Source organism: Sus scrofa, chromosome 14 (genome assembly GCF_000003025.6).
Source record: "Sus scrofa isolate TJ Tabasco breed Duroc chromosome 14, Sscrofa11.1, whole genome shotgun sequence".
NCBI lineage: Eukaryota > Metazoa > Chordata > Mammalia > Artiodactyla > Suidae > Sus > Sus scrofa.
This window is the reverse complement of record NC_010456.5, coordinates 74606487-74630005: the sequence shown is the minus strand read 5'-3', so window position 1 is coordinate 74630005 and position 23519 is coordinate 74606487. Positions and strand designations below refer to the sequence as shown.

Genomic DNA, 23519 nt, shown 5'->3' with positions numbered 1-23519 from the left:
ACAGATATGGGTACTGAGGTGCCAAACTTGACTGCTGTCAGGGCCAGGTAGGTAAGGCCCGAGGGCGCACACCTGGGCGTGTCTGGTATAAGGGGCCGCTGTCCTCCGCCCCCGTCCTCAGTGGACAGGCATGTGGCCCGGTGACACTAGAACTTCTGATTTCTCAAGATAAATTGAACATCTGAGCTCTTAAATAAAATCTCCTGATTTTTATTTTTTCCTTTTTTCAGCCACCCCGTGGCATGTGGAGTTCCCGGGCAAGGGATCAGATCCAAGCTGCAGTTGTGACCTACACTGCACCTGTGGTAATGCCGGATCCTTAACCCACTGCACTGAGCTAGGGATCAAACCTGCATCCCAGTAATCCAGATGCCAATCCTGCTGTACCACAGGGGAAACTTCTAAAACCCCCTGAATTTTTATTTTATTATTATTATTTGTCTTTCTAGGGCCACGCCCATGGTGGCATAGGGAAGTTCTTAGGCTAGGGGTTGAATCAGAACTGCAGCTGCCAACCTATGCCACAGTCACAGCCACACCAGATCTGAGCCATGTCTGTGACCTAAACCACAGCTCACAGCAACACCAGATCCTTAACCCACTGAGCAGGGCCAGGCATTGAACCTGTGTCCTCATGGATGCTAGTTGGGTTTGTTACTTCTAAGCCACGATGGGAACTCCCTCCTGATATTTAACTGTTCACAACTAATTGTCATTTCTTATGAAACCTGAGACGGGTCCAACAAACACACCTGTGGGACAGGTGGGGCCTCAGTATTCAGGGACATGGGCTCTACTTGACTTCCCAGCCTAAAGTACCCAGAGGTTCTGTCCCTCCAGTTCCCTGCAGGACACTCCCAGGGCGGGGGAAGTGGCTCAGCCCTGGGGACAACTGTCATCCTCCCTGGGAGAAGGAGCTGGTGCCTAGGGCTGTGTATCCAGGCAAGGATGGCCACCCTAGGGAGGAGTATGGGCAGCTGGAAGTGGCTGAGGGCCAGGGGTGACCATGTCCTTCTTCCCCAAGCCAGCTGACCACATGCTGGGGTGCAGTGACTTATCTCCAGGGAGGTCACCTTGCCCTCCCCTCCTGAGCTCCTCTCCAGGACCAGCCTCCCACCACTCTGGGGGTACTGCTCAGTTGCCCTGGTCAGGAACAGTGGACAGTGGCAGCTGGCAGATCCCATCGAAGGCTAAGCCTAAGCCCTCTTCTCATTTGAGCCAGCGCTTCACGCAAAGGGTAGACTCGGGCTGCGGTGGGGTGATGGATCTCCAGAGACTGGTGTGACCGCCCCAGGATGGGACGACAACAGGGCAGCGGGGAGAGCAGGGCAGGGGGCATGGTAGGCGAGGGAGGGACTGCCGGTGGAACGAGCAAGGCACAGAGAGGTCACTGCCAACACTGAACTGAGCGGTCCCGGGAGGATCACAGGGACACTTCGGGCAAAGGGTCTCCCCACACCCTTCTTCCCATCTGGAGTCCTTGTGGGCTCCCTGCTGTCTAGAAACCAAGGACCAAACTCCCAGCTCAATATTTGGGGCTCCTTAAGCTGCGCCGGCCTGATCACAGCCCCTCTCCCGCAGCTTACATCTCCTGCGGCAACTGCGGCTGCGCACGCATGCGCATGCAGACAGAGCGTGTTCTGAGTCCAGGCCTCAGATGCCTTCCGGTTTCTCTCTGAACTGAAACCCAATGACGTCTTCAAGGTGATGGTGGGTATGCCTTGTTTATGCCCATCAGCACCATCTTGCTTTCTTAGGCAAGTCCGCACCCTGAAGGTCTCTCCGAGAACCCTCCCTTCCTGACTCTGAGGCCTGGGGTTCCAAGTGGGTCTGAAGGCCCCCCCCTCCCCCGCCCCCAGTGACTTAGGCCCAACTAACCAGCACATCTCACTCCCTCTTGGCCATAATAATGGGGTTCCGGGACAGGCGCTGGGGCAGATGGAACTAATCAGCTCATCTGAGGGCTTCAGCAGGGGAGGCTGGGAAATACACAAGTCCTGGCTCCCTGCTGCTGTACTTGAATCCAGATTTAGGCTGGGTCTTCAGCAATGATTGTCACTATGTGAGCCAGAGGAAAAGCCAACATACAGGAGGCAGAGCCAGCCAATGTAGAGAGACTGAGGCCTGTTGGCATCCCCTGAGCCCCCGGTCCTATCAGAGCTGAAACTCCAGCTCAACGTGTACTGGTTTTGTGAGCCCACACTGCTGAAACCAGTTTGTTTTAAAATTTGCAACCAAGAGTCCCAGTCAATCCAAAGGCACTCCCAGAGGCATCTTCCTCCAAGAAGCCGGCCTTGATCACCCTTCTACCCATGTTTCCACCAGCCTTTGTGGCCACTACTCTTGGGCCATTCCTCTTCCCGTTCTGCTTTGTTCTCATGGTTTTGCAGTGACTTGTCTACATGTTGGTCTCCCATCTGGCTCCCATATGGCCCTGCCGCACCATCTTAGTATCTTCCAGGTAGTGCCACACACTGACCCTCACGCCTGGCAAGTGCACTGTAATGTGTTGAGGGTCTGGTTGCCCCTTTCTTTGCTGGCATCAGGGCAGAGCCTCTGGCCAAGGGCACCCCACATGAATGCTGCAAGTGGGCTGGTGCCTACCGATGGCCTCCAGGACGAGTGTGTATGAGGCTGTGGTCTCCCGGTCCAGGCTCACCACCGTTCTCACAGTGGCATCGCGGTAGCCAATGCTGAACTTCCCATCCACGTTTCCACCTGTGGGCAAGAGAATGAAGCTCCTGTGAGCAAATAGGGCTCCTGGCCAGGGAAAGGGCGATGACACCCAGCTCTGCTTCTGAACACTCCAGGGGTGGTTTGTGGGTGAAAGGTGGTGCTGTCCACTCAGCTCTGCCAGGGGAGGGGGTTCTTGGGGGGGGTGTCTCTGATGAGGGTCTATGTGGACTTAGGGGCATGATGGGTGCCTGCAGTCATAAGGACCTAATATTCATGGAGCGCCTACTGTTTACCAGACGCTTTGTTGACCATTTCATCTTGTTTGTACTATTACTACTTCACAGAGAAGGAAAATGATGCTTTAGTGAGATTATGGGTTATGGTCACCTATTCGGGGTATAGGACCCCATGTAGCAGTCTGATTCCCACAGCCGTGTCCTCCTCCACTCTGCCACCTGCCCATCTGGTGTAAGTGTCTGAATGGTTAACCTGGGTTGGGGCTTCTACATGTGGCCAAGGACTTTGGGGTCAGCTAAGCCTTCCTGGGCTCTCTGAATGGGGACTCCTAGAGGCTCCAGAGTGTAAGAGCAGGATCAGGTGGACATGAGGCAGGTGCTACTGAGTCTTCTTGATGCTGGGACAAGTGGGAAGGGTGAGTGGGAAGGGAGAGGGTCGCCTTGAAGTCTTTGCAAGCCAGGCAGGCAGTGTGGTGTTCTGGGCAGCAGAGGGCGCCACTGCACTGGGTTTGGGCTAGCTTATCCTGCATAGTGCCTGGCAGAAGGTGCAGGATCAAAATCCAGTAAACCTCAGGCTGGGAGGGCTCTCAGGTCAGCAGGAACTGGCCACTTTGAAGTGTCAGGAAGTCATCCTGGGGGCTACTGCCAGGTGCTCCCTTGTGGTCACATAGTTTGTGCCTGGGGAAAGCCCCACGTTCCCCAAGCCTCCAGTATCTACTCCTCAGTGTTTGAAGCACCAGAGACACAACCTGGCTCCAAAGGGGCAGGGGAGGAACTAAGACACAAGTAGTGCTGGGGCCCAACCATGACTGATTGGACCCCACATGGGAGTTTGGATAACAGCCTTTTCCAGAGCAGTCTTGAAGACCAGACTGAGAGGACCGCCCCTTTAGGGAAGGGGAAGGACGGAAAGGCTCTAGAAAAGAGAGGGCAGAGGCCCAGGAGGTCACCTTGGCAGCAGCAGGCTGTGGATTCTTTGCTCAGAGAGAGAGGTATCAGGGAGGCTGGTATGTACCCAGGCACATGTGCATCTCAGTGTGTGTGCACTGTGGCTGCAGGCAGGCCATGGACAAAAGGAAGACTGAGTCAGTAAGAGGGCTGAGGGAGAGCTGCAGGGTGTGAAAGGGCTGCCCTGCTCCCCGCCATGCATCCCAGCACCTCTCAGGTGTGTCATGGACTGAAAACACTGGGAAACTGTTCTAATCCAGGAATGACTAATACATGGCATGTTTGTCACTGCGCACCAAGCCCATTGTCATGGCAGACATCACTAATCGATCATGGGTCCCTTTCCCCTGTTGAGCCAGGACATGGCCTCATGATATTTCTACGTTGCTTTCTAGGTAGTAGCTACTTGACACTTTTGAGCTAAAACCACTTCACTCAGAGCGATCTAAACCATCTGCCTTTAAACGGATGGAAATTCTCAAGAGTGAAAGATCCCCAGGGAAGGACAAGGCCACATTCCTCTAGTCACTGATGTGGGGTGGAGTGGAGGGCAGGGTTTCTCCCCAGGAGTCACTGGCTCCACCACCCTCTGGAATAAACCTTGGTAAGTCCCCATCAGCCCCAGCAGGTTCAGGAGGCCCCCAAAGAGCCAGACCAGAGAGACGCAGGTACAAAGCCCTTGGGAAAAGTCAAGAGCAAATCCTCAGGGAGGCCCCAGCAGTGGCAAAATGCCTGATGGCTGACACAGGCCCCTTTCCCTGTCCCCTGGCCTCCCCCAGGCTGGCTGCTCATCTGGGAGGGGGTGGAGGCAGGGCCGCACCTGTGATGAAGTAGCTGAGCTCAGCGTTGAGGCCCACGTCGTGGTCGGTGCAGTTCAGCCAGACCACCCGGAACTCCCGCGGCACGTCCTCGGACACAGAGACGTTGTACACAGCAGGGAAGAAGGTGGGTGTCTCGTCATTCACATCCAGCACTGCGGGGAGAGTCACCACTCAGCGCTGGGCCTGCCTTTTGCTCTAAAAAGCCAGCTCCCAGGGCAGTGGCTCCCACCGCAGAGCAATAGGAATCACATTTCCCAAGAGTCAACACCTGCCAGTCATGACGTTATGAGCCGAGGGCTCCCATGGCGGCTGGGGACAGGACAGAGCTGACCAGAGCTCCATACCCTCCCACGGTCCCCGTTCCCCTGGGGGCTTGCTGCTGCTGCTTTGCCATCCAAACCCCAGAGCCTGTATCCAGTATGGGCCCAATGGCGACATGATGATGGTGATGAATGACAGTCGTCACCATTTCTCAGCTATTCCCATGTACCAAGCCCGTGCTGCTGCTTCCTGTGCAAGACCACATGTGCCCCTCATATAAGCCTCACAAAGTGACCATCACAGGACACACTATATAATCAAGGAAGCCCAGAGCAATGGAATGACACGTCCAAAGTCACAAGAGTAGTGGGTAGGGGTCTTGCCCTCAATTTTTTTTTTTTTGGAAGTTTCCAGGCTAGGGTCAAATTGGAGCCTACACCACAACCATAGCAACACTGGATCCAAGCTGCATCAGCAACCTACACCACAGCTCACGGCAATGCCAGGTATTTAACCCACTAAGTGAGGCCAGGGATCGAACCCACATCCTCATGGAGACTATGTCAGGTTCTTAACCAACTGTGCCACAGTGGGAACTCCTGCCCTCAGTTTGTGATGGGGTTCCAGGGAAAGCTGGCTTTGTGATCCCCTCCACCTAAAAACGTCTCATTTTCCTGGAAGACTTGTTTCTTCAGCCCAGCATGCCAGGCCCTGTTTCTTTGGGAGATGGGCTTAGGATGACCTTCAGAATGTAATGAGCCCCCCCTCTCCACCCCCACCGTCTCCTCTAACACTGGGAGAAATGATGGGCTCATTTGATGACATGGCTCCTCTTGAGCCTTGGAGAAAAATCCTCTGGGGTCCTCTCTCGGAGGATTGGACATCCATCCTGTCAATCACTGACACAGACATGGGTCTTCAAACTGCCACCAGGACCCCACAAGCCTTGGACCAGTAGGAGAGAGAAAGCTCAGCTCTCTCCAGTTTTCACCATCTCAGGTCGTGATTAAGGAGAGTGAATGTTTGTGCCGAGCCAACCATCTCCCGCCCCCCATCCCATGGAGGCCAGCATGAGCCAGGTTGGGACCGGGCCTGTCCTAGAGAACAGGCCACATCCTGCCTGGTACACTCTGAACTTACTTCCCCGGGGTTATTCCTGGTCTTTTGGCAACAGCTCATGTCCACGCCCAGTTTTGTCCCAAGAATTCAAGATACAGCCAGAGGAGATGAGAAACACGAACAGTCTTGACCCAGAGCTCCCCCGATAGAGGGTGGAGGCAGTGGGAATTATCGAGAGGGCCCCAAGGGGAAAAGGAATCTTAGGGAGTTTGGGAATCTCAGCTGCTCTCTTTCTGGGGAGATGCCCTTCCATTGCGATTCCAGGTGCTCCCCACACATGCTTCCCACTGATGGAACAGCTTCCCTTTACATCTCCCAGTAGAAACTCTGTCTTTTCAAAGATGACAAAGGGCACTGAACCTCCCTTGCCTGCTGGTGACCCAAGGTCCCCACTCCCTGCTCAAGCTCTCTCTGCTGCTGCCAGGATCAAAGAGAGGGGGACCACGGCAGTGGATCCAGGCCACTGCCTGGGGCTCTGGGACCCTGAAGGCAATGGCCAGGTGGGGAGAAGGTCCTGCTAACATTTTTGACTTGGTGGAGACCAGGAAGGCTCTGCTGTGTGGAATGGCCCCAGTTGGAGAGGGCGCCCACTAGCAGCGCAGCCTGGACCCGCCTGGATTCTGGACGGCAGTGGTGAGCATGGGCTCCCAGCCCGCCTGGCGCTGCTCTGGGCCCGCACCACGTGCTCAGTGCAGCAGGAGGCACCCCCGTGCTGTGCCCTCACCTCGGATGGTGAGCGTGCTGGTGGAGCTCTTGGTGGGCGTGCCCGCGTCGCTGGCCACCACCCGCAGCTGGTACTCAGCGATGCGCTCGCGGTCCAGCTCGGCGGTGGTGAGCACCACACCGCTGCTGCTGTTGATGAGGAAGTCCAGGCGGGGCATGCCCACCTGCATGCGGTAGGTCACCAGCCCATTCAGGCCCTCGTCCAGGTCGATGGCCACCACCTGAGGGAGAGGAGGGTCAGTGTGAGGAGTGGGGACACCAGTACTGATATCTGTCCCCCAAGGAGTGCTCCCTGCTTCCCCTCTTTCCCACTGACCCACGCTCAGCTCCTCCAGAGCCTCAAGTCAGGCCACTGACCCCAACACAGCCTCCCAGATGCTCTTTAGGGGGGTGGCATGTCAGAGCTGAAAGGTGTCCAGATGTAACAAGCAGGGCTGGCGGGGGTGGGGTGGGGGGCTTTTCACAATAAGGGTCCAGGTGCATGGCCTCTCCCCTTCAAAACCCTATTCTCTTCATTAGGAAGCCCTCCCATATTCACCCCAGCTGCCTCAGGACCCTTGGCAATTTCCCTCACCGGCTCAGACCCCTTCAACTACGTGGAGCTCAACTACACAGACCGCTCCATCAAAAGGACTCCTTCTTCCCCCTTGCTTTGTTTCCATTTGTAAGAACAAAAATGAGATGTTATCAAGGATTTGTTTTTCAGTCACTTGAGGATTTAATCATCATTATTATTATTTGCTTTTTAGGGCCACACTGAAGCACATGGAGGCTCCCAGGCTAGGGGTCAAATCAGAGCTACAGCTGCCGGCCTGTGTCACGGCCACAGCAATGTGGGATCCAAGCCACATCTGTGACCTACACCACAGCTCACGGCAATACGGGATCCCCAACCCACTGAGCAGCGAGGCCAGGGATCAAACCCGCATCCTCATGCATGCTAGTCGGATTCATTTCCACTGAGCCATGTTGGGAACTCCTGATCATTATTTTCAACAGCCTATTTGAAGCCTTGTGTAAGCAAACCTCCACCCAATCCCTACACCGTTCCCCTTTGCACCTCCAGTCCTGATAAGTGAGATCCTGACTCAGGACCCTGCTATGTTAAAAGTTTTACAGAAGAGGATTCAGGACATTGGAGAAAAAGGTGTAATAATAGTAAAAATAAGAGCTTTGGATCGAGGCAAGACTGTCGGGATTGAAAGACAATGGCAAAGTCACCTGTCTTATTTACATCCAACAGGCTGGTTAGGATGGTATCCAGATGCAGTTTGAATGCTTTTCCGGATAGAGGGCTCGCTACTTCCAATTTATCTACACACGGCTCTAATCCCTGGGGAACGTGTTTCTGCACATTCAGCAGAAATTATTGGTTGAGCTTGTAGAGGGGACCTGGCGAACTGCGCAGCTCAAGTCAGAGCCCTCTTTCTCTGAGGACAGTTTCCAAGTCAAGTGCTCCCAGCTTCTCCTACGGTCTTCTCACAACTCTGAGCCAGTTCCTCTGTGAACTCAGAAGCTGTGCTGATGGACATTTCCTTCCCTGCTGTCTGTGAGCCCCGAGACAGGTCTGGGGGCTTATTCACCCTCTCACCCCACTCCTATTTGGGGGCACGTCTCCTCAGGGACTGGCTCTATTCCCAGGATCACGGCTCCCCCTCCTGGGGGTTTGGGGAGAATGTTCTGTGGGAGAGACTGAACGCCTCGTGGAACCTTAAGCACAGAAACAGAGGCACAGTGGGCCCACAGGGCATGGCCAAGGTTACCCACTCTGGCACCTTTGACAAATAACCTGTCTTCTTGCAATGGGATCAGGCTAACTAGCCCTCTGCCACCAGATCCCACTGTATCTTGGGTATAAACTCTCACGATAGACATATCACAATCACATTAGCCAATGCGTATCTTGCAGTCTAAAGGCCAGGTTGCTTTACACATGTGTCTGACTGAATCCCCACAGCACAGCCAGCCACTGTTTCATTTTATTTTTTGTCTATTGTCTTTGTAGGGCTGCACCCGAGGCATATGGAGGTTCCCAGGCTAGGGGTCGAATCAGAGCTATAGCTGCCGGCCTACACCACAGACACAGTAACACCAGATCTGAGCCGTGTCTGCGACCTCTACCACAGCTCATGGCAACGCCAGATCCTAAACTCACTCAGCGAGGCCATGGATCGAACCTGCAACCTCATGGTTCCTAGTCAGATTCATTTCCACTGCGCCACCACGGGAACTCCCCCAGCCGCTATTGTGATGGCCATTTCACAGGTGAGAGAATCGAGGCCCAGAACAGTTAAATAGTTTGCTCCAAGTCACCCAGCACACAGATGGTGGTGCTGGGGTCCATACCCGGGTTGGTCATACTCCAAAGTCCATCTCTTAATTCCACTGTTTCTAAACAGCCCGTTAGGGCATCACCTCCCCTGAACCAGCACCTTCAGGGCCTCCCTGACCAGAAGGCTGATGAGGCAGGAGGCAGAGGGCCCAGGTTCAAGGTCAGGCTCTACTTCTTCTTGGCCACAGGGACTTGGGCAGTTTCTTTAAGTTTCTGAAAAGTGGGGGAGTCTCAGCCACTGTGTGGAGCTGCCTTAAGGCTTATAGGAGAGGGCGCTGCCCATGGGGGCAAGATGCCTGGGCTACATTCTTCCGACCTCCTGTGGTTCTAGAACCACCTAAAGGCATGAAGTGCTGGGGATCTTGGGCCAGCCCTCTACAATCAGGTCCTGAGAAATGATCTGATTTGGCTTCCCAGAATTCCCCCTTTGCCTCCCTCCCTCTGCCTTTATCCATCTCCCGTGGTGCTTGCCCTTCAAGACTCAGCTCAAGCGCCTCTTCCTCCAGAAAGCCTTCCTTCTCTACCTCTCAGAGCACCGGATCTCCAAGCCTGGGTCGACTGTGTCCTGCCCCGCCCCTTCCAAGTGCCCGCCATGAAGCGGGCACAGCAGCACCCACTGCCCCCTTGCTGGCTGGTTGGGATGAGGTGAGGGAGATGACAGAGAGCAGGAACAGCCAGAAAATGAAAACCCACCTGGAAGATGGAGACCCCCGCAGGGGTGCCTTCAACCACCTCAGCCACAAAAGGCAGGTTCTGAAAGGTGGGGTCGTTGTCATTGAGGTCCAAGAGGTTCACAAACACTGTGGCACTGCTGGTGGCTCTCAGAGGGGGCGTGCCACCTGAGGGGACCAGGGAGAGAGAAGGGGAAAGGGGAGGGAGAGGGGGTGGAGGAGAACAAGGGGCAGGAAGGACCATTCAGTGGCCTTCCATCCCAGTGGTCCCTCCGGGAAGCAGCCTGAGCCTTGCACCCCCAGCCCCCTCCACCCCTGAGGGTGCTCTTGGCAGCGGGGGAGGGGTCACAACTGGGAAATGGATGTCATTTCACCCTTGGTCATCAAGACACAGCCCTCCTGGATAGGCTCCAGGATGCCCAGAGGGCAGGCCTGGGGGAGATCCCTGAGTCCCTGAGTGTGGGGGGCCACAGTCCAGGCACGAGGGGCACGTACAGTCCGTGACAGAGACAACGATCTTGCGCATTAGCTCTGCCTCATCGGGGTCGGGGTTCTCCCGGTCCAGCATGACATGGGTGGTGCGGATCTTGCCGGTGCTGCTGTTGAGGCTGTAGAATTTGTTGGGCGGCTGGATGCTGTACACAAGCGTGCCATTCTCCCCCAGGTCTGGGTCCAGGGCCACCACCTGCGTGGGAGGGAACCAACCCCTCCGCTGAGCCCAGTCCAGGAAGGCTGTCTCTGTGGCCTGGGCTGCCTGCCTGGGTTGTCTGAGCCCACTGCCTAGAGCAAGAGGCATCTTCACTCAGACTTGGAAAGTGGGCCTCCTGGGGGAATCTCAAGGGGTTGGCAGGCAGGAGGTTCAGAGATGAACCAGCAAGCATGTCCTGGGCTCCTTGGCTTCTCCACCCTCCAGGGTTTTTTGGGCTGCATCTGTGGCACATGGAAGTTCCTGGGCCGGGGATTGAACGCGTGCCATGGCAGTGACCCAAGCCATTGCAGGGATGATGCACAATCCTTAACCTGCTGAGTCACAAGGGAACTCCTTGGTTTTGACCCTAGGTAAGTCCCTTTCCCCACTAATGCCTCGGCTTCTGATTTGTAAAAGCAATGCCTAGCACCCGCTGGTGTATCTGAGGCTCTCAACACCTCATAGACACCGGGTTTTCTCCAGGGACCATGTCAACACTCTTAGGAGAAGGACACCTATAGTGAAGCCCATTTCATAGATAAGGCACAGTGAATTCTGCCCAAGTCTCCTAGCCAGGAAGTGGCTCTAGGTCTCTCCAGCAGGCCATACTGCCAGCATCCTTCCTTTCTAGACATGTGGGGTAACATGTTCAGGAACTCTGGGGGGAGCAGGGGGGTTCCTTTAGGCCCATGACCCTCAGAGTTGGGGCTGGGAAGGGCTGGGGAGTCCAAATCCTTGGCTGGTCTTCTGGAAGGATTGAAACCCCAGATTTGGGTAACTGGGTTCTTCATCATCCCACCCTCTCTTGCCTTTGGAGCTTTGGACTGTGAGGTAATGTGAAAGGAATTAGGTCTCTGAGACATCAAGGATGACAGGGCATGGGAAGGGAGCCATGGACAAGCCTCTGCTTTGAAAGGATGGTCCTAGTCAGTTGGGACAGACATGGGGCTGGGGAGGGGGAGGAGGGAGAGGGCTGAGTTTCCCTAGAGGGGAGGCACGCCATCCCTGAGAAGGACAGGGATCCCAGACATTCTGGCCCCTTTAACTTTCTAGTTCCCCGCTACTTGTAAGGCCCACCCCAGGGAGGGCTGACCTAACCCAGGGCAACAACCCTGCAGCCTGTTCTCCCCCAGGTCCCCATGCCCGCCAATCCTCTGCTCTGCAGGAAACATCTCTAGCCATCTACCTTCCAGGAGGGGAAAGCAGAGCTCAGAGAGGCATGGGCCAGACTTAGTGTCACACAGCACTAGCCTTGGAGCCCACCCGGCTCTTGCCCTGGAGGTCTCCCAGTGTCCCAGGACAGCAGTGGTACCCACCTCTCAGGCCACCCTCACCCTGTGCTACAGGAGCCACTGCAGCACCAAAGGGGGACAGATCAATGGGAGTTGGTGTCCGTAGTCCCAGGGGCCACATCAGGACGGTGTCATTCTTAACTCCAGGACACTCAGTGATGACAGCCTGGTCTCCTCAGCTCCTTCATCTTACTTGATGTGGGGCCTTTTGTGCTTTGGCAGCAGAATCTGTCCCTCCTCTGGCTTAATCCCCAGCTGGAAGTGTCTCAGGGGCCACCAGACCAGAACAGACAGATGGGCTGTCCTGCCGAGGGCTCTCATCTGCTCCCAATGTCGGCACTGCACCCGAGCCGCTCTTGAACCCTCTGGCTCACTCACCCCAGTTGCTCAGCCGGCCTCCTCCCTTCCCAGCCTTGCTGTGCCAGTGGGTGACAGCGGGGTGGGGTGCAACCTTCCAGCCCCAAGGAGCCCTCACAGGGCTATGGGCTTGGTGCTCCACTTCCCCAGCCTCCGTAATGGGTGCCCAATCACCCCTATATGGGGACAGCAGGAGACAGTCCTCGTTGGCTCTCCTGGCATCACTTCAGGCTGGATGGAGGAGAGCCACCAGCTCTGTGTTTCTCCAACGCTTCGCTTGAGTTAGAGAAGGGAGAGGGTTTTTATTCCCATTTTTCTGGATGGGAAAACTGAGGTACAGAGCAGTTAACCCTGCCCCCCATTCCAGGCCAGCAGCCTGTTGCTGAACATGCCAAGAGACCTCTCCTCACCCGAGTGCCCGAGGGGGCCTGGTCTAGCTGCTTCCAAGTGACCATGGCCGGGTACTGACCTCTGGCCCCGTGGCCTACTCCCTGGTCACAGGATGGGGTGGGAGCCCCCAGAGAGGAAGATGGGCTGGGACCCCTCTCGCCAGCTCCCTGCTGGGCGATTGTGAGGAATCTCACCACTCTCCCCTCATTTATTTCCCATTTCACGCTCGTCATTTTTCTCCTGGCCTGACGGGGAATAATTCTCTCCCTCTCCCCTCTCCTTTATTTTGCTGGAGGGCTTTGAAAGGCTCTAAATCAATGCCCATCAGCCAGGTCCTTGAAGGAGGCTGCAGGAGCCGGGAGCGAGAGGTTGGCCAAAATTTCACTTGCAAACAGAGAACGGCCACTCTGCCAGCTCATACTTGCGTGGGTGAATGCCAGCAGTGCCCATGTGCACACAGACACATGCCCAGCCGGCTCCAGGGGCACCCGAATGCGACACATGCTCCTCTGCACACCACTCTGAAATCCCTGGAACCACTCTGTGCCTCAGACTCCAGGGACCATAGTCCCGGGTCACACACCCTGGTCTCCCCCTGACAAGGAAGACTCCACCTGGCCTGGCGGACTGGGGGCCAGGTAGGGTGGGGAAGAAAGGCAAGTGAGTCCGTCAGCAGCTCTCATTCACAAGTACCGAACACTTTCAATGTGCCTGGCCCTCTGCTAGGCACTGGGACTCAACCATGGACAAGACAGATGTGATTCTAGCAGCAGAGGCCATTGACAGTGACAACCGCTATCATTTGCTGACCACTCACTGTATGCCAGTCTACTTTGTGTGTTTTGGCTCATTAAATATGACTATGACTCTTTTCAGGTAGAGACTTGGTCCCCATTTTCTACTTGAGAAGGTTGGAGCACAGAGAGGTTAAGTAAGTTGCTTGAGGTCACACAGCTAGTAAGTGGGATGGCTGGAATTAGAGCCTAGACATTTAGGTACCAGAGGCCGCCCTTTTAATCACCGAGCTATAGACTGCCTCTTAAGAAGTAAGCAACCTAACAGATCACCACAGATTGTGGAGCCAGCTTGAGTCCCACTGTCTAGAGTCTATAGAGGGAAGCCATACCTGCTTTAGGCAGGGGAGTCAGGGAGGGCTCTTTGCGGAGGCGGAGGCGGCATTTTAAACTGGTACAGAGGAGAAGAGCAGGGGTGGGGAGCAGAGGAAGCAGAGCACCCTGAAGGGTGGAAAGCGCTTGCATGGAGGCTCCAAGGTGGGAGAGAATTCAGCAGGTTCGGGAAACTGAAGGGCGGCCGGGGTGTGTGTTTTGAGGGTGTGAGAAGGGTGTGTGGTGGGTGTGAGAAGAGGGGGTGGGAGGTGAGTCAGGCAGTGGGCCAGTTTCCATTCAAATATCACTTCCTCCTTGACGTCACCTCTGGGTTAGCTCTTCCCTCCCCCGAACTGACCTTACTTGTACCTCAGCCACAGCCCCTACCTCACCCAGGGCCATTGTGAGGCCTTAGAAGGGACGCCCCACCCCCACCAGGTATTAAAATAAATCCACTTATATACACATACATACCTTTCATGGCTATATAATATGAAAGAATTTTTATGCTGATTCCATTTGAAATTATTTTGCTATGACAAACTTGATTAATGTATAGGCTTCTTGATTTCTGGTGTCCTGGCAATCATCACACATAACTGGGAATTCTGGAGAATTCTGGAAAATTCTCCGGAATTCTGGAAAATCAAAGCCACAATTTGTCCTCAAGTACAATGAAATTCTTACACACACTGAATTTCATAACTTCTAATGTTGTCATATTTGGCAGATGTTTACCAGGACATGTTTTAATTCTGATTCTGCTCTTTTTGAACTTCTGAGTCATTAACTTTTTTTTTCCCCCCGGGTCTCAAACACTACCATGAGTTCACTCAGAAGCTGGAGCACCCCAGCCCTGTGGCTTCCCCAAGCTGGCAGGGGGAACAGCCACGTCCACTCTGTCCTGAGGGATGGGTTCATGTGTCCAGCTCCCCAGAGTGAAGGTGGGGCAGATCCTGTGGGCCAGGCAGGTCCACCAAGGACTCTGGCTTTCACACAGTGTGAGATGGGAACCAGAGGTGAGTCTGAGCAGAAGAGTGACAGGACATTCCCTGAAGTCAGAGGAGAAAGTTGCTGCTTCTTATACCTGCCAATGATGGGGCCTAGCGCACAGCAGGTGCTCACTGAAGGTTTGTGGCGGTTTCCTGGCAAGAGAGGCTGTCCTAGTCTAGAGCCCTAGTGCCCACGAGGTGGCAGCAGAGAGCGCCCATCAGATCTATGGCCCTAGAGAGCTCAGTGGAAATGGTCTTTGGGAATCTGGCTCTAAGTTGGAAGGAATCCCCCCCAACCCAGGGGCTTTGAGAAAATAAAGATTCCAGATCCCTCGTCCCCTGTCTACTGGAATCCTGGAGAGGGATTTACGCACCAGTTGAGAGCCATTTGGATCTTGAACATGCACAAAGGAAAACAGGACAGGTGTGATGGCCATTCCTTTCTCTCTGTTCTTCCTTCCAGGTTGACATCCTCTCCCATCTAGACCACGTGGACCTTGTCACTACAGACTGTGGTTGCTGAGGGGCGGGGGCGGGGAGGCTTGGCATCACCAGCCCAAGGTTGCTTGAACTCAGGGGGGATGGGGCAGCCTCCCTAGAAAGCTGGATATGAAAGCTTCTCCCATCCCACTCGAGTTCTTCAGTTTCTCAGGATCTGGGCCACCTGTCAGAGCACCCCTGAGCCAGCAGAGGGCTAAAGGGCAGGTGGCTTAAAGTCAGACAGACCTGGGTTTGCATCCTAACACTATCTCCTATTATCTTACTAGCTCTGGGACCTCAGACAAACCCCACAAACACTGAATCTCCATTTCCTCCATTGTACAGAGGAAGCAAGGACTCCATCTGCCACGTGAGTCACTATGAGGAAGAGAGGATTCATGAGACGTGCCCAGCACAGACCCTGGCACGTCCCAGACGTTCAGTAAATGAGGTTGTCATGATCTGTCAGATTCATGTCCATCATAAGACTGGCTAGTGGCTGTGGGGCTGGACGTTTGGGGAGAAGCCTCCCCGAATGAGACCAAATGGGGTACAGATATAGGAGAAAAGAAGGCCTCATAAAAGGGCCAGAGCAGAGCAGATGGAGTGGGGTGCTTGACTGTGGTTTTCCTCAGCTCCCCCAGGATGCTGCTCTCCCTTCTGGATGCCCTGAGGCTTTGGTGTGTCTCCTGCTCCCCACCCAGTGTCACCTCCATGCACACAGCACACACAGGAACCCACATAGACTGGGAACATTCCAAATCAGAAAAATCCCTGAGTCAACTCTGAAGCCCCTGCTGGGGCAGCCCTGGGCCAGGTGACAGAGGCCAATGGCTGCAGTGACAGAAGAGGCGAAGGAAGGCACTGAGGGCAGAGCTGAAGCTTGTGTGGTTCAAGGGAGGGATCTGAGCCTTGCCAGGGGAGGCCAGGGGCTCTCCTGAGGGGGTGGCCAGGATCCTGGAGTCTCAGGGAAAGGGCGGCTATAGCTGGACCAGCCCTAGCTCCTCTGGCACTGTTCTCAGGGCTGCCTGTGCTGCTTTTGACAAAGCCTGGAGCTCACTGTCCCCGAGGACTGTGTGAAGACTTTCCCCTACCTGTGACTACCTTTCACCATGCAAGAGACCTTCTGGAACTCTCTTCTAAGAGCTGGCTCAGGGGGAAACTTTAAATCCATCAGCCCGGTGTTGGCAGGCCCATAAGGCTCACGTGGGAATGGCAAACGCTCCTCAAAGGGCAGCCTGGCAGCTCCGCTTCCCGCCACCACTCACCGTGGTCACGTCAGAGTCCGGAGGGGTCATCTCCACCAGGTTGATGTAGTAGGGAGCGTCCTTCCAGGTGGGGTGGTTGTCATTGATGTCCAGGAGGGTGATGTTCACCTGCGAAGCCACAAGGGGCGCTGTGGGACACACCTAGCTGTGCTGCCCTTGGTGCATCTTGACATGAATTCCACCCGCTCCACAGACTTTGAGCGCAGGGCCTGGGCTTTCAAGGACAGATGGGAGCCAAGACCCTCAGGGTGGAGGAGGTTTGAGGTGGGGAATCTGATAGAATTCCTAGATCTTCCCCTGTCAGTTTCAGCTACAAGCCAAGCAATTTCCCTGCTCACCTGTCATGCAGGTAAATTGTTTATAGAGCCCTGAGTCCTATTAGCAGGTGCCTCCCATGACCACATAGGTGACTGGGGTTTTTCTGGCTAATGGCAGTAACCCCAGCCCCTCTGCCTGGGTAGGATGGGGACAGCTGTTTTAGGTCGGGTGAGGGCTGAGAGGGCAGGAGAGGGCTCCCAAGGGAAAGCAAGAAAGTGGAGGAGGAGGAGGAGGGGAGTGGCTAGGGGGAACTGTTGGCTGCTCTTTTGGCTTCTTCTCCTCCAACTTTTTTCTGCAGCTAAGGGCTCAGTTAGGACCCTCAAATGGTCTTCTCTAGCTTCCTACTCCTGGAGGCACCAAGGCCCTGGGTTGGACTCTGATCTTAGTGGTCAAGGAAACCCGGGCATCATTGCTTGGTACTGCAAAGGTAAGGGTGGGGTGGTAACAGGCCCTCAGGAACCCTCAAGGGCCCTGCATCTTGCTCTGGGATTCTTTTCCTGGCAAGAATACCTGCTCCGTTCTTAGCAGGTGCCAAGGCAAGGAGGGGCCCATACCATCTGCCCAGCTGGGCTCTGAGGGCAGAGGAGAGAGTGCTTATTCCTCCCAAGTGTCCCCATGTCCCAGGCAGGAGTGCCTTTCTTCCCTCCACTGTGGAGGCTCCAGGGCTCACCTTGGTCACCAATGAACTGGTACCTGCCACCCTACCTCTGCTCCCACAAGGCTGCACACTGCTCAGGACACAAGAGGCCTAAGAGGTGCAAGCTGAAGATGAGCTGGGGGCAGCAGCCCGGCTGGCAAGTGGGGAGCTTGGGGTACGAGAGGGGTGGGCACTCACAGTGGCGATGCCAGTTTTCTGGTTGTGGCCCACGCCCCCGTCCACTGCCCGGACGATGAGGATGTACTCAGACTTGGTCTCACGGTCAAGCAGGGAGGTGGTGGTAATTTCACCTGCAGGGGAGAGGGGTGGTGAGAGAGTTTGGGTGGGCCAAGGAGAGAATGAGGGAGGAGGAAGCCGCAAAGGTGTAAAAGAGACACTTGAAAGATCAAGGGACCTGGCAGCAGGTGTGTGCATGGGGTGTGGGGGTGGGGAGCGGTTTTGGGAACAGAATCCCAGAGCTGGGCAATGTAACCCCATTGGAGGAATTATTTTTGGAGGAGGAGGTATTTTCAGATGTGGGAAAATTTAGGCTGACTATGGGGTTAGGGGCTGGAAAATAGAAGGGCCATTTGGCCTCAAGCTCAGTCACAAAGGACTTCTCAGACTCTTAACATCATCTCTCTGGCTTTATCACTTGGAACTATTTGCCCTCCCCCCCTTTCTTAGGGCCGCTCCCGTGGCATATGGAAGTTCCCAGGCTAGGGGTCCAATAGGAGCTACAGCTGCTGGCCACAGCCACACCAGATCTGAGCCATGTCTGCGACCTACACCACAGGTCATGGCAACACTGGATCCTTAACCCACTGAGCGAGGCCAGGAATTGAACCTGCAACCTCATGGTTCCTAGTCAGATTCATTAACCATTGAGCCACGAGGGGAACTCCATGGAAAACTTTGAATGGCACCTGGCACTGCTTAGTCATATGGTCACAGAAATATAACAACAGGACTGAAATACACCATGGGCCTCACACATGTTCCAACTGGTGACTCATTCTGGACAGCTCAACCTACAGTGCATTGAGATTTAATAGTTAGAAAAGAATTTCCTCAATTACCTTGTGTATAACCTAATTACAGGGCCTTGCATTTTTTTTTTGTGTATAAATAAGCTATTTTTTTTTTAAAGATAAGCATTTAAAATAGACCATTACCTCTGTCAGCCTGTTTTTGGCTTTTCCTTGTATTTCAGTATGACTAAAATATGGACGTCACCTGGTAGTTGTGTGACAGTTAAGTGTTTGACAACTGGCTCCCCGAAGGAAAAAAAATGGAATTTGCTGATTTCCCTGGTTATAAATATTCCCAGCGGGACCCATTTTAAGCTACCCACTCAATGGCATTGAACATGGACTTGGGCAAAGATATATACAGTGGACTTTAAAGAGCAGGTATGAGCCAGTACAGGCCAGCTTTGGGACATTATGGGGGCCAGGCCATCTACCATCTCACATGGGCCATGGGAAAGAGCCGATGCTTTGAGGACAGTGAAACTCAGCTCTGAGTTCTGATGCTGGCCCTTTCTAGATGCCTGGCTTTGGGTAAGTTAGTTTCTTTGAACCTCAGTTTTCTCATCTGGCCAAGAGAACCCAGTACGCCTTTGATTCAGAGCTGTGGTAAGGATTAAATAACTGTAGGTGAAGTTCCCCACATTTTCTCAGAAAATGCTCGTTGCCTTCCAAAGGGTTATGAGAGATCTCTGAGGGCAGGGACTGTGTGTTATCCACGTTCTTAACCCATTGCCTGAGCTGTGTGACCTGGGGCAGGTTACTTAACTTCTCTGTGCTTGGTTTCCTCTATGGTAAAATAAGGGAGCTGGGCCTGTGGTCCTCAGGACCCTGCCACTCTCACATTTCCTTTCTTGCCACACTGGCCTGGCCTCTGGCCTGTGCAGGGCCAAGAAGGGAACTGGGGGTGGGGACCAGGGCAGGAGCTAAGGCCAGGAACAAAAGCCTGGCAAAAGTCTGCCCGCTGAGCCACGTTCCTCGCTGGGGTGGTGTCAATTAATTGGCCAGGCGAGGACAAAATTAATCTCTAAAAAGTTTTAAACATGAACTTGTCGGCATGATAGATGGCTCTTCCTGTCTGGGAAATTAGATCCAATTAAGGCCACCTTTGTGGAGCGGCCCTTGCTAATTTGACCAAGGCGCTCAGAGGAAAACGCTTACACCTTTGGAGCTGAAGGAGCCGTGTTAAGGTAGCACGAAAATGTCTGTGTCATTATTAAAGGCCCCGGGGTGCAGATGGAGTCCCTGGCTGGGTAGGTGCTAAAAGGTCAGCGTGCCCGCCGCAGGGACAGGGGGCAGCGCGCAGCTCTGCCTGGCTTTATAGGTGAAAGTTTTGGCTCCGGAGTCAGAAGTGCAGGCTCTGCATGTCCTCAGTCAAGTGACTTAACCTCTTCTAAGCCTCTGTGTCCTCATCTGGAAAATGGGGATAATGTAAGGCTAGCACCTGCCTCACGGTGTGGCAGTGATGCTGGTCAGAGCACTTAGAGTAGGGCTGAGTGCCTGGTTAACGTTCAGTCAGGTTATTACTCTGAGCTCCCTAGAAACATGGGCTTGCCGAGGGTGGATGCTCTTGAGGGCAGGGAGGGAGGCCCCTGTTTTGTCAGAGGTGGCACAGAAGACTCAAGATGGCCTTGTATGTGTTCAGTCTTTGTACCGGTCAGCACTAGCCACCTGTTCCCCAAGATTCCAGGAAGGGGGATGAGAGAGAGACTGAAGGAAGACTTGAAGCAGGAGACGTGGGTAGCAGGAGGACTTAGTGCCCTGGAGGCAAGGATGGCCAGTGTCCAAAGATCTCCACCCCTTTTCCAGGCCAGAAACGGTTATTTGAGAGGGGCTGCCGGGCTGGGGACTATGACATTTCCCCCCCCCCTTTCCTTGCCACTAGGTGGGGCCATTGCCTGGTCTGGCCAATGGCAGGTGGACACAAGCGATGGATGTTCCCTCCAGGCCTGACCCATGAACAGCCGGTTCAATACCTCACGTTCCCTCTTTCCTCTGCGTTGACCTTGAAGCCACAGCACGGAAGGGGCCTGGGTCCCAGAACCACCTTGCGGAAGGCTGTCCACTGAACACCCCATGGGCTGCCGTGTGAGCCAGAATGTCTACTGTTAAGCCACTGAGGTTTCAGTGGTTGCCTGTCTGGCATCTACAGTTCCCCTACCTAGTACAGAAATGTACTTATAAGTGGGGAGCCTTACACCCTGCCTACGCTGACTTGGGACCCTGTGAGGGTGGAGCCGTGTCACTCCATCCTGCTCCCCAGAACAGCACCTGGCAGAGAGCAGGCCATTGCCACTGTATCTGAGTGAAGGTAAGAAGGGATGTCCAGGGGTCTCCTCATCCCAGCTTCCGCCTTAGAAGCCTGGGGACTCTTGTTGCTTTTTTCTGCCTCCCTTCTCTCTCCGCTTCAAGGAGGAGAGAAAACTGGAGGGAGGCACAAGGAAATATGAAGAAAGGGGAGAAATACAGGCTGAGCAGGGAGCTCCAGGGGCCCAGGGTGAAAAAACCCAAGGGAATAATGATAATAACCTGTTAGCACCTACTACCTGCCAAGGGCTACTCTGAGTTCTCTGTAATGACTGAGTTCACAGCAGCCCTCTGCAGGTGGGGAAACCGAGGCACACACCACATTAGGAAGAGGAGCCAGGATTCAAGAAAGCTTGAGGAGTTCCCGTTGTGGCTCAGCAGAAACGAATCTGACTACAATCCATGAGGACGGAGGCAGGTTCGATCCCTGGCCTCGCTCAGTGGGTTAAGGATATGGCATTGCTGTGAGCTGCGGTGTAGGTTACAGACTCGGCTCAGATCCCCCATTGCCGTGGCTGTGCTGCAGGCCGGAAGCTGTAGCTCTGATTCAACCCCAGGCCTGGGAACTTCCATACGCTGTGGGTGCGGCCCTAAAAAGCAAAAAAAAAAAAAAAAAGTTTGGTAGCTGAGCAGGGATGAGGGTTGGCAGGCAGGCATGGGAGATGCCTCAGTTTGAAGATGTCCCTGAAATGTGGTTTGTTAGCCAGATATTTGTAAAGTGGAACACATTTTAAACCTAACAGGGCTTGTTACCGCTGAAAGACATTCTTCGGTAAAGGAATTAATGTTGTGGTATTTTTGGTAAGATTGCTCATCTTGCTCAAGTTGATGTTTCAGGGATAAAACCAGGTGCTCAAAGCTGATCTGCTGGAGAACATGGGCCTCCTGCGAAAGGGAGGAGACCCTGGCCCAGAGGCCGGTCCCCGGGCTGGGTGTGGCACACCGGCCTGAGGCGCAGGGGACACGGCTGCGGGGGCTCACCTGAGCGGGCGTTGATCCGAAACTGGGAGGAACCCTCCAGGGAGTAGATGATGGACTCCTGGCCGTACTCTCGGGAGCGGTCCAGGTCCGTGGCATTCAGGAACAGCACCGTGGCTCCTTCAGGGGGACAACAGGCGTTGGGGGCTGCTCACCCTGGGCTCACAGCCCCAGGCTCCGGCAGCAGGACATGGGCACAGGCTCAGGGGGACGAGTTGGGACCTCCTGGGGAAAAGCCTTCCGGGGGTGGGAAGCCTGCCTCAGGGACGACTCAGGGATGGGAGTGGGATCTACCACTTGCTCCGGTGGCCCAGATTCCTGGGCTGCATGGCGACAAGGCTCCATGGGATCAGGCCCACCCCCTCCCCCGACCCACTTCAGGTCCAACTGCGTGCCACTGCCTCCCCCCACCCGGCCCTGACTGGCCAGCACTCAGATTGACCACCTTTGACTGTGACTCAAAAAGGAATAAAGCTCCGCATTAAATTATTCTACATTTATTGTCTTCAATTTTGGTCTTACTTTATCTCATTCGCAAGGGGAATTTATAAGAGTTTTTTTTTTTTTTTTTTTTTTTTCTTTTTTCTCTTTAATGCCCAGTTCAGGCCTCACCTTCATTTCCATCTCTGTGAAGTCCTGGGTCGGAGGACCAGCCTTATCCAGCTGCCTGGCCAGACCCTGCGGGCAGTCTGACCTGCAGCCGTGCCGGCCAGGGCTTTCGGCTTCCTCCTGCCACCCAACAGCCAGGCCAGCTCTGGCGGGGTGGCGAGGAGGGTCCGTGTGTGTGCTCCGGGAGCCGCCACACCCAGGCTGGAATCCAGCGGGACCTCTGGCAAGGGCTGGGCACTTGGAAAATGGGTGCCCTGTAAAATGGGTCTAACTCTAAAGCCCGACTTGTGGGGTTGTTGGTGAGGATTTTGAGGGATAAAACCTGGGGCACAGGCCCAGCTCACGGCAGCTGTCACTGAAGCAGACCCTGGTAACCACTGTGCTGATGAGTCACCAGACCCTTGGGGGGTGAGGGACCAGGCCGGGGGCCTTGAACCGTCAGTTCCTTCTGGGCCCCTCCTGGTAGCTGTCGGGTCTCTGCTGTGACTTTCAGTCCCGCCCTGAGCGGGAGGAGAGGTACATCTGCTGTGACACCCTCCTTTATCCCAGCTCGTTCAACTTGCAAGAGGATCGAGCGCCGGGATGAAGGCCTCTCCCTGTCAGAGTCTCTGGGAATGATGAGGAGCTCAGGGGGCCACTTCTGCAGTGATCCTCTCCAGGGGGTGCCCAGGATGGGGAAGGATAGGCTGGGCACAGCCTGGCACCTGCCCTGCAAATCATCAGACACCAGGAAGGCACCCAGAGGCTCTTGTTAGAAGGGCCTGTGGTGCCAGGGAAGGTTGCCTCTGACGCCAGCAGTTCCCTGCCTCCTGCTGTCCTTGACTCCAGCTGACCCTGACTCCTATAACAGACCCTCCTCCAGCTGTCTGACTCCAGCTGAACCCTGACTTCCAGCTATTCCTGTGCTCCTCCAGTCATCCCCTGACCCCTCTAGCTGCTGCAGCAACTCCTGATGTGAGTTGCTCCTGGAGAACACCCACTTCTGGCTGTAGGGAGGCCACTTCCAGCCTGCGCCGAGGACATAGCAGCTCCCCTAAACCTGAGTGTGGAGCTGGTGGCCCTGGGTGTGCAAGCTGAAATGCGGCCCAGGGATGAGCCTCCCATTCTCGTCCTCACCTAGGAACACATGCCATTCTCCGAGGTGACCCCTTGGCCATCATGGGCCCTGGGACCGGCTTCACAGCCCTGTCATCTTAAAACTCTCTGCACACTCTTGTTTAACCAAGGTTGCTGAGTTAATCATTGGTCATTTTTCTCTTCCAGCATGAGAACTGTAGCTGCA

At 54.7% G+C, this 23519-nt stretch overlaps 1 protein-coding gene across 8 annotated transcripts in view; it reads right to left on the bottom strand.

The window, feature by feature from the left end:
• CDH23 (cadherin related 23) overlaps positions 1 to 23519 on the bottom strand; it is a 467077-nt gene that overhangs the window by 104618 nt on the left and 338940 nt on the right. For all 8 annotated transcript variants that reach the window (XR_002338421.1, XM_021072656.1, XM_021072657.1 and 5 more), the window contains 8 exons: positions 21632 to 21748; positions 17514 to 17626; positions 16361 to 16468; positions 10283 to 10472; positions 9810 to 9955; positions 6786 to 7005; positions 4681 to 4833; positions 2605 to 2718 (listed from right to left, as the gene is read on the bottom strand). Coding sequence is in view for 7 of the 8 variants with exons in the window: in XM_021072656.1 (XP_020928315.1) it covers positions 2605 to 2718; positions 4681 to 4833; positions 6786 to 7005; positions 9810 to 9955; positions 10283 to 10472; positions 16361 to 16468; positions 17514 to 17626; positions 21632 to 21748 (1161 nt within the window). In the remaining variant the exon portion in view is untranslated. The remainder of the gene's footprint in view (positions 1 to 2604; positions 2719 to 4680; positions 4834 to 6785; positions 7006 to 9809; positions 9956 to 10282; positions 10473 to 16360; positions 16469 to 17513; positions 17627 to 21631; positions 21749 to 23519) is intronic.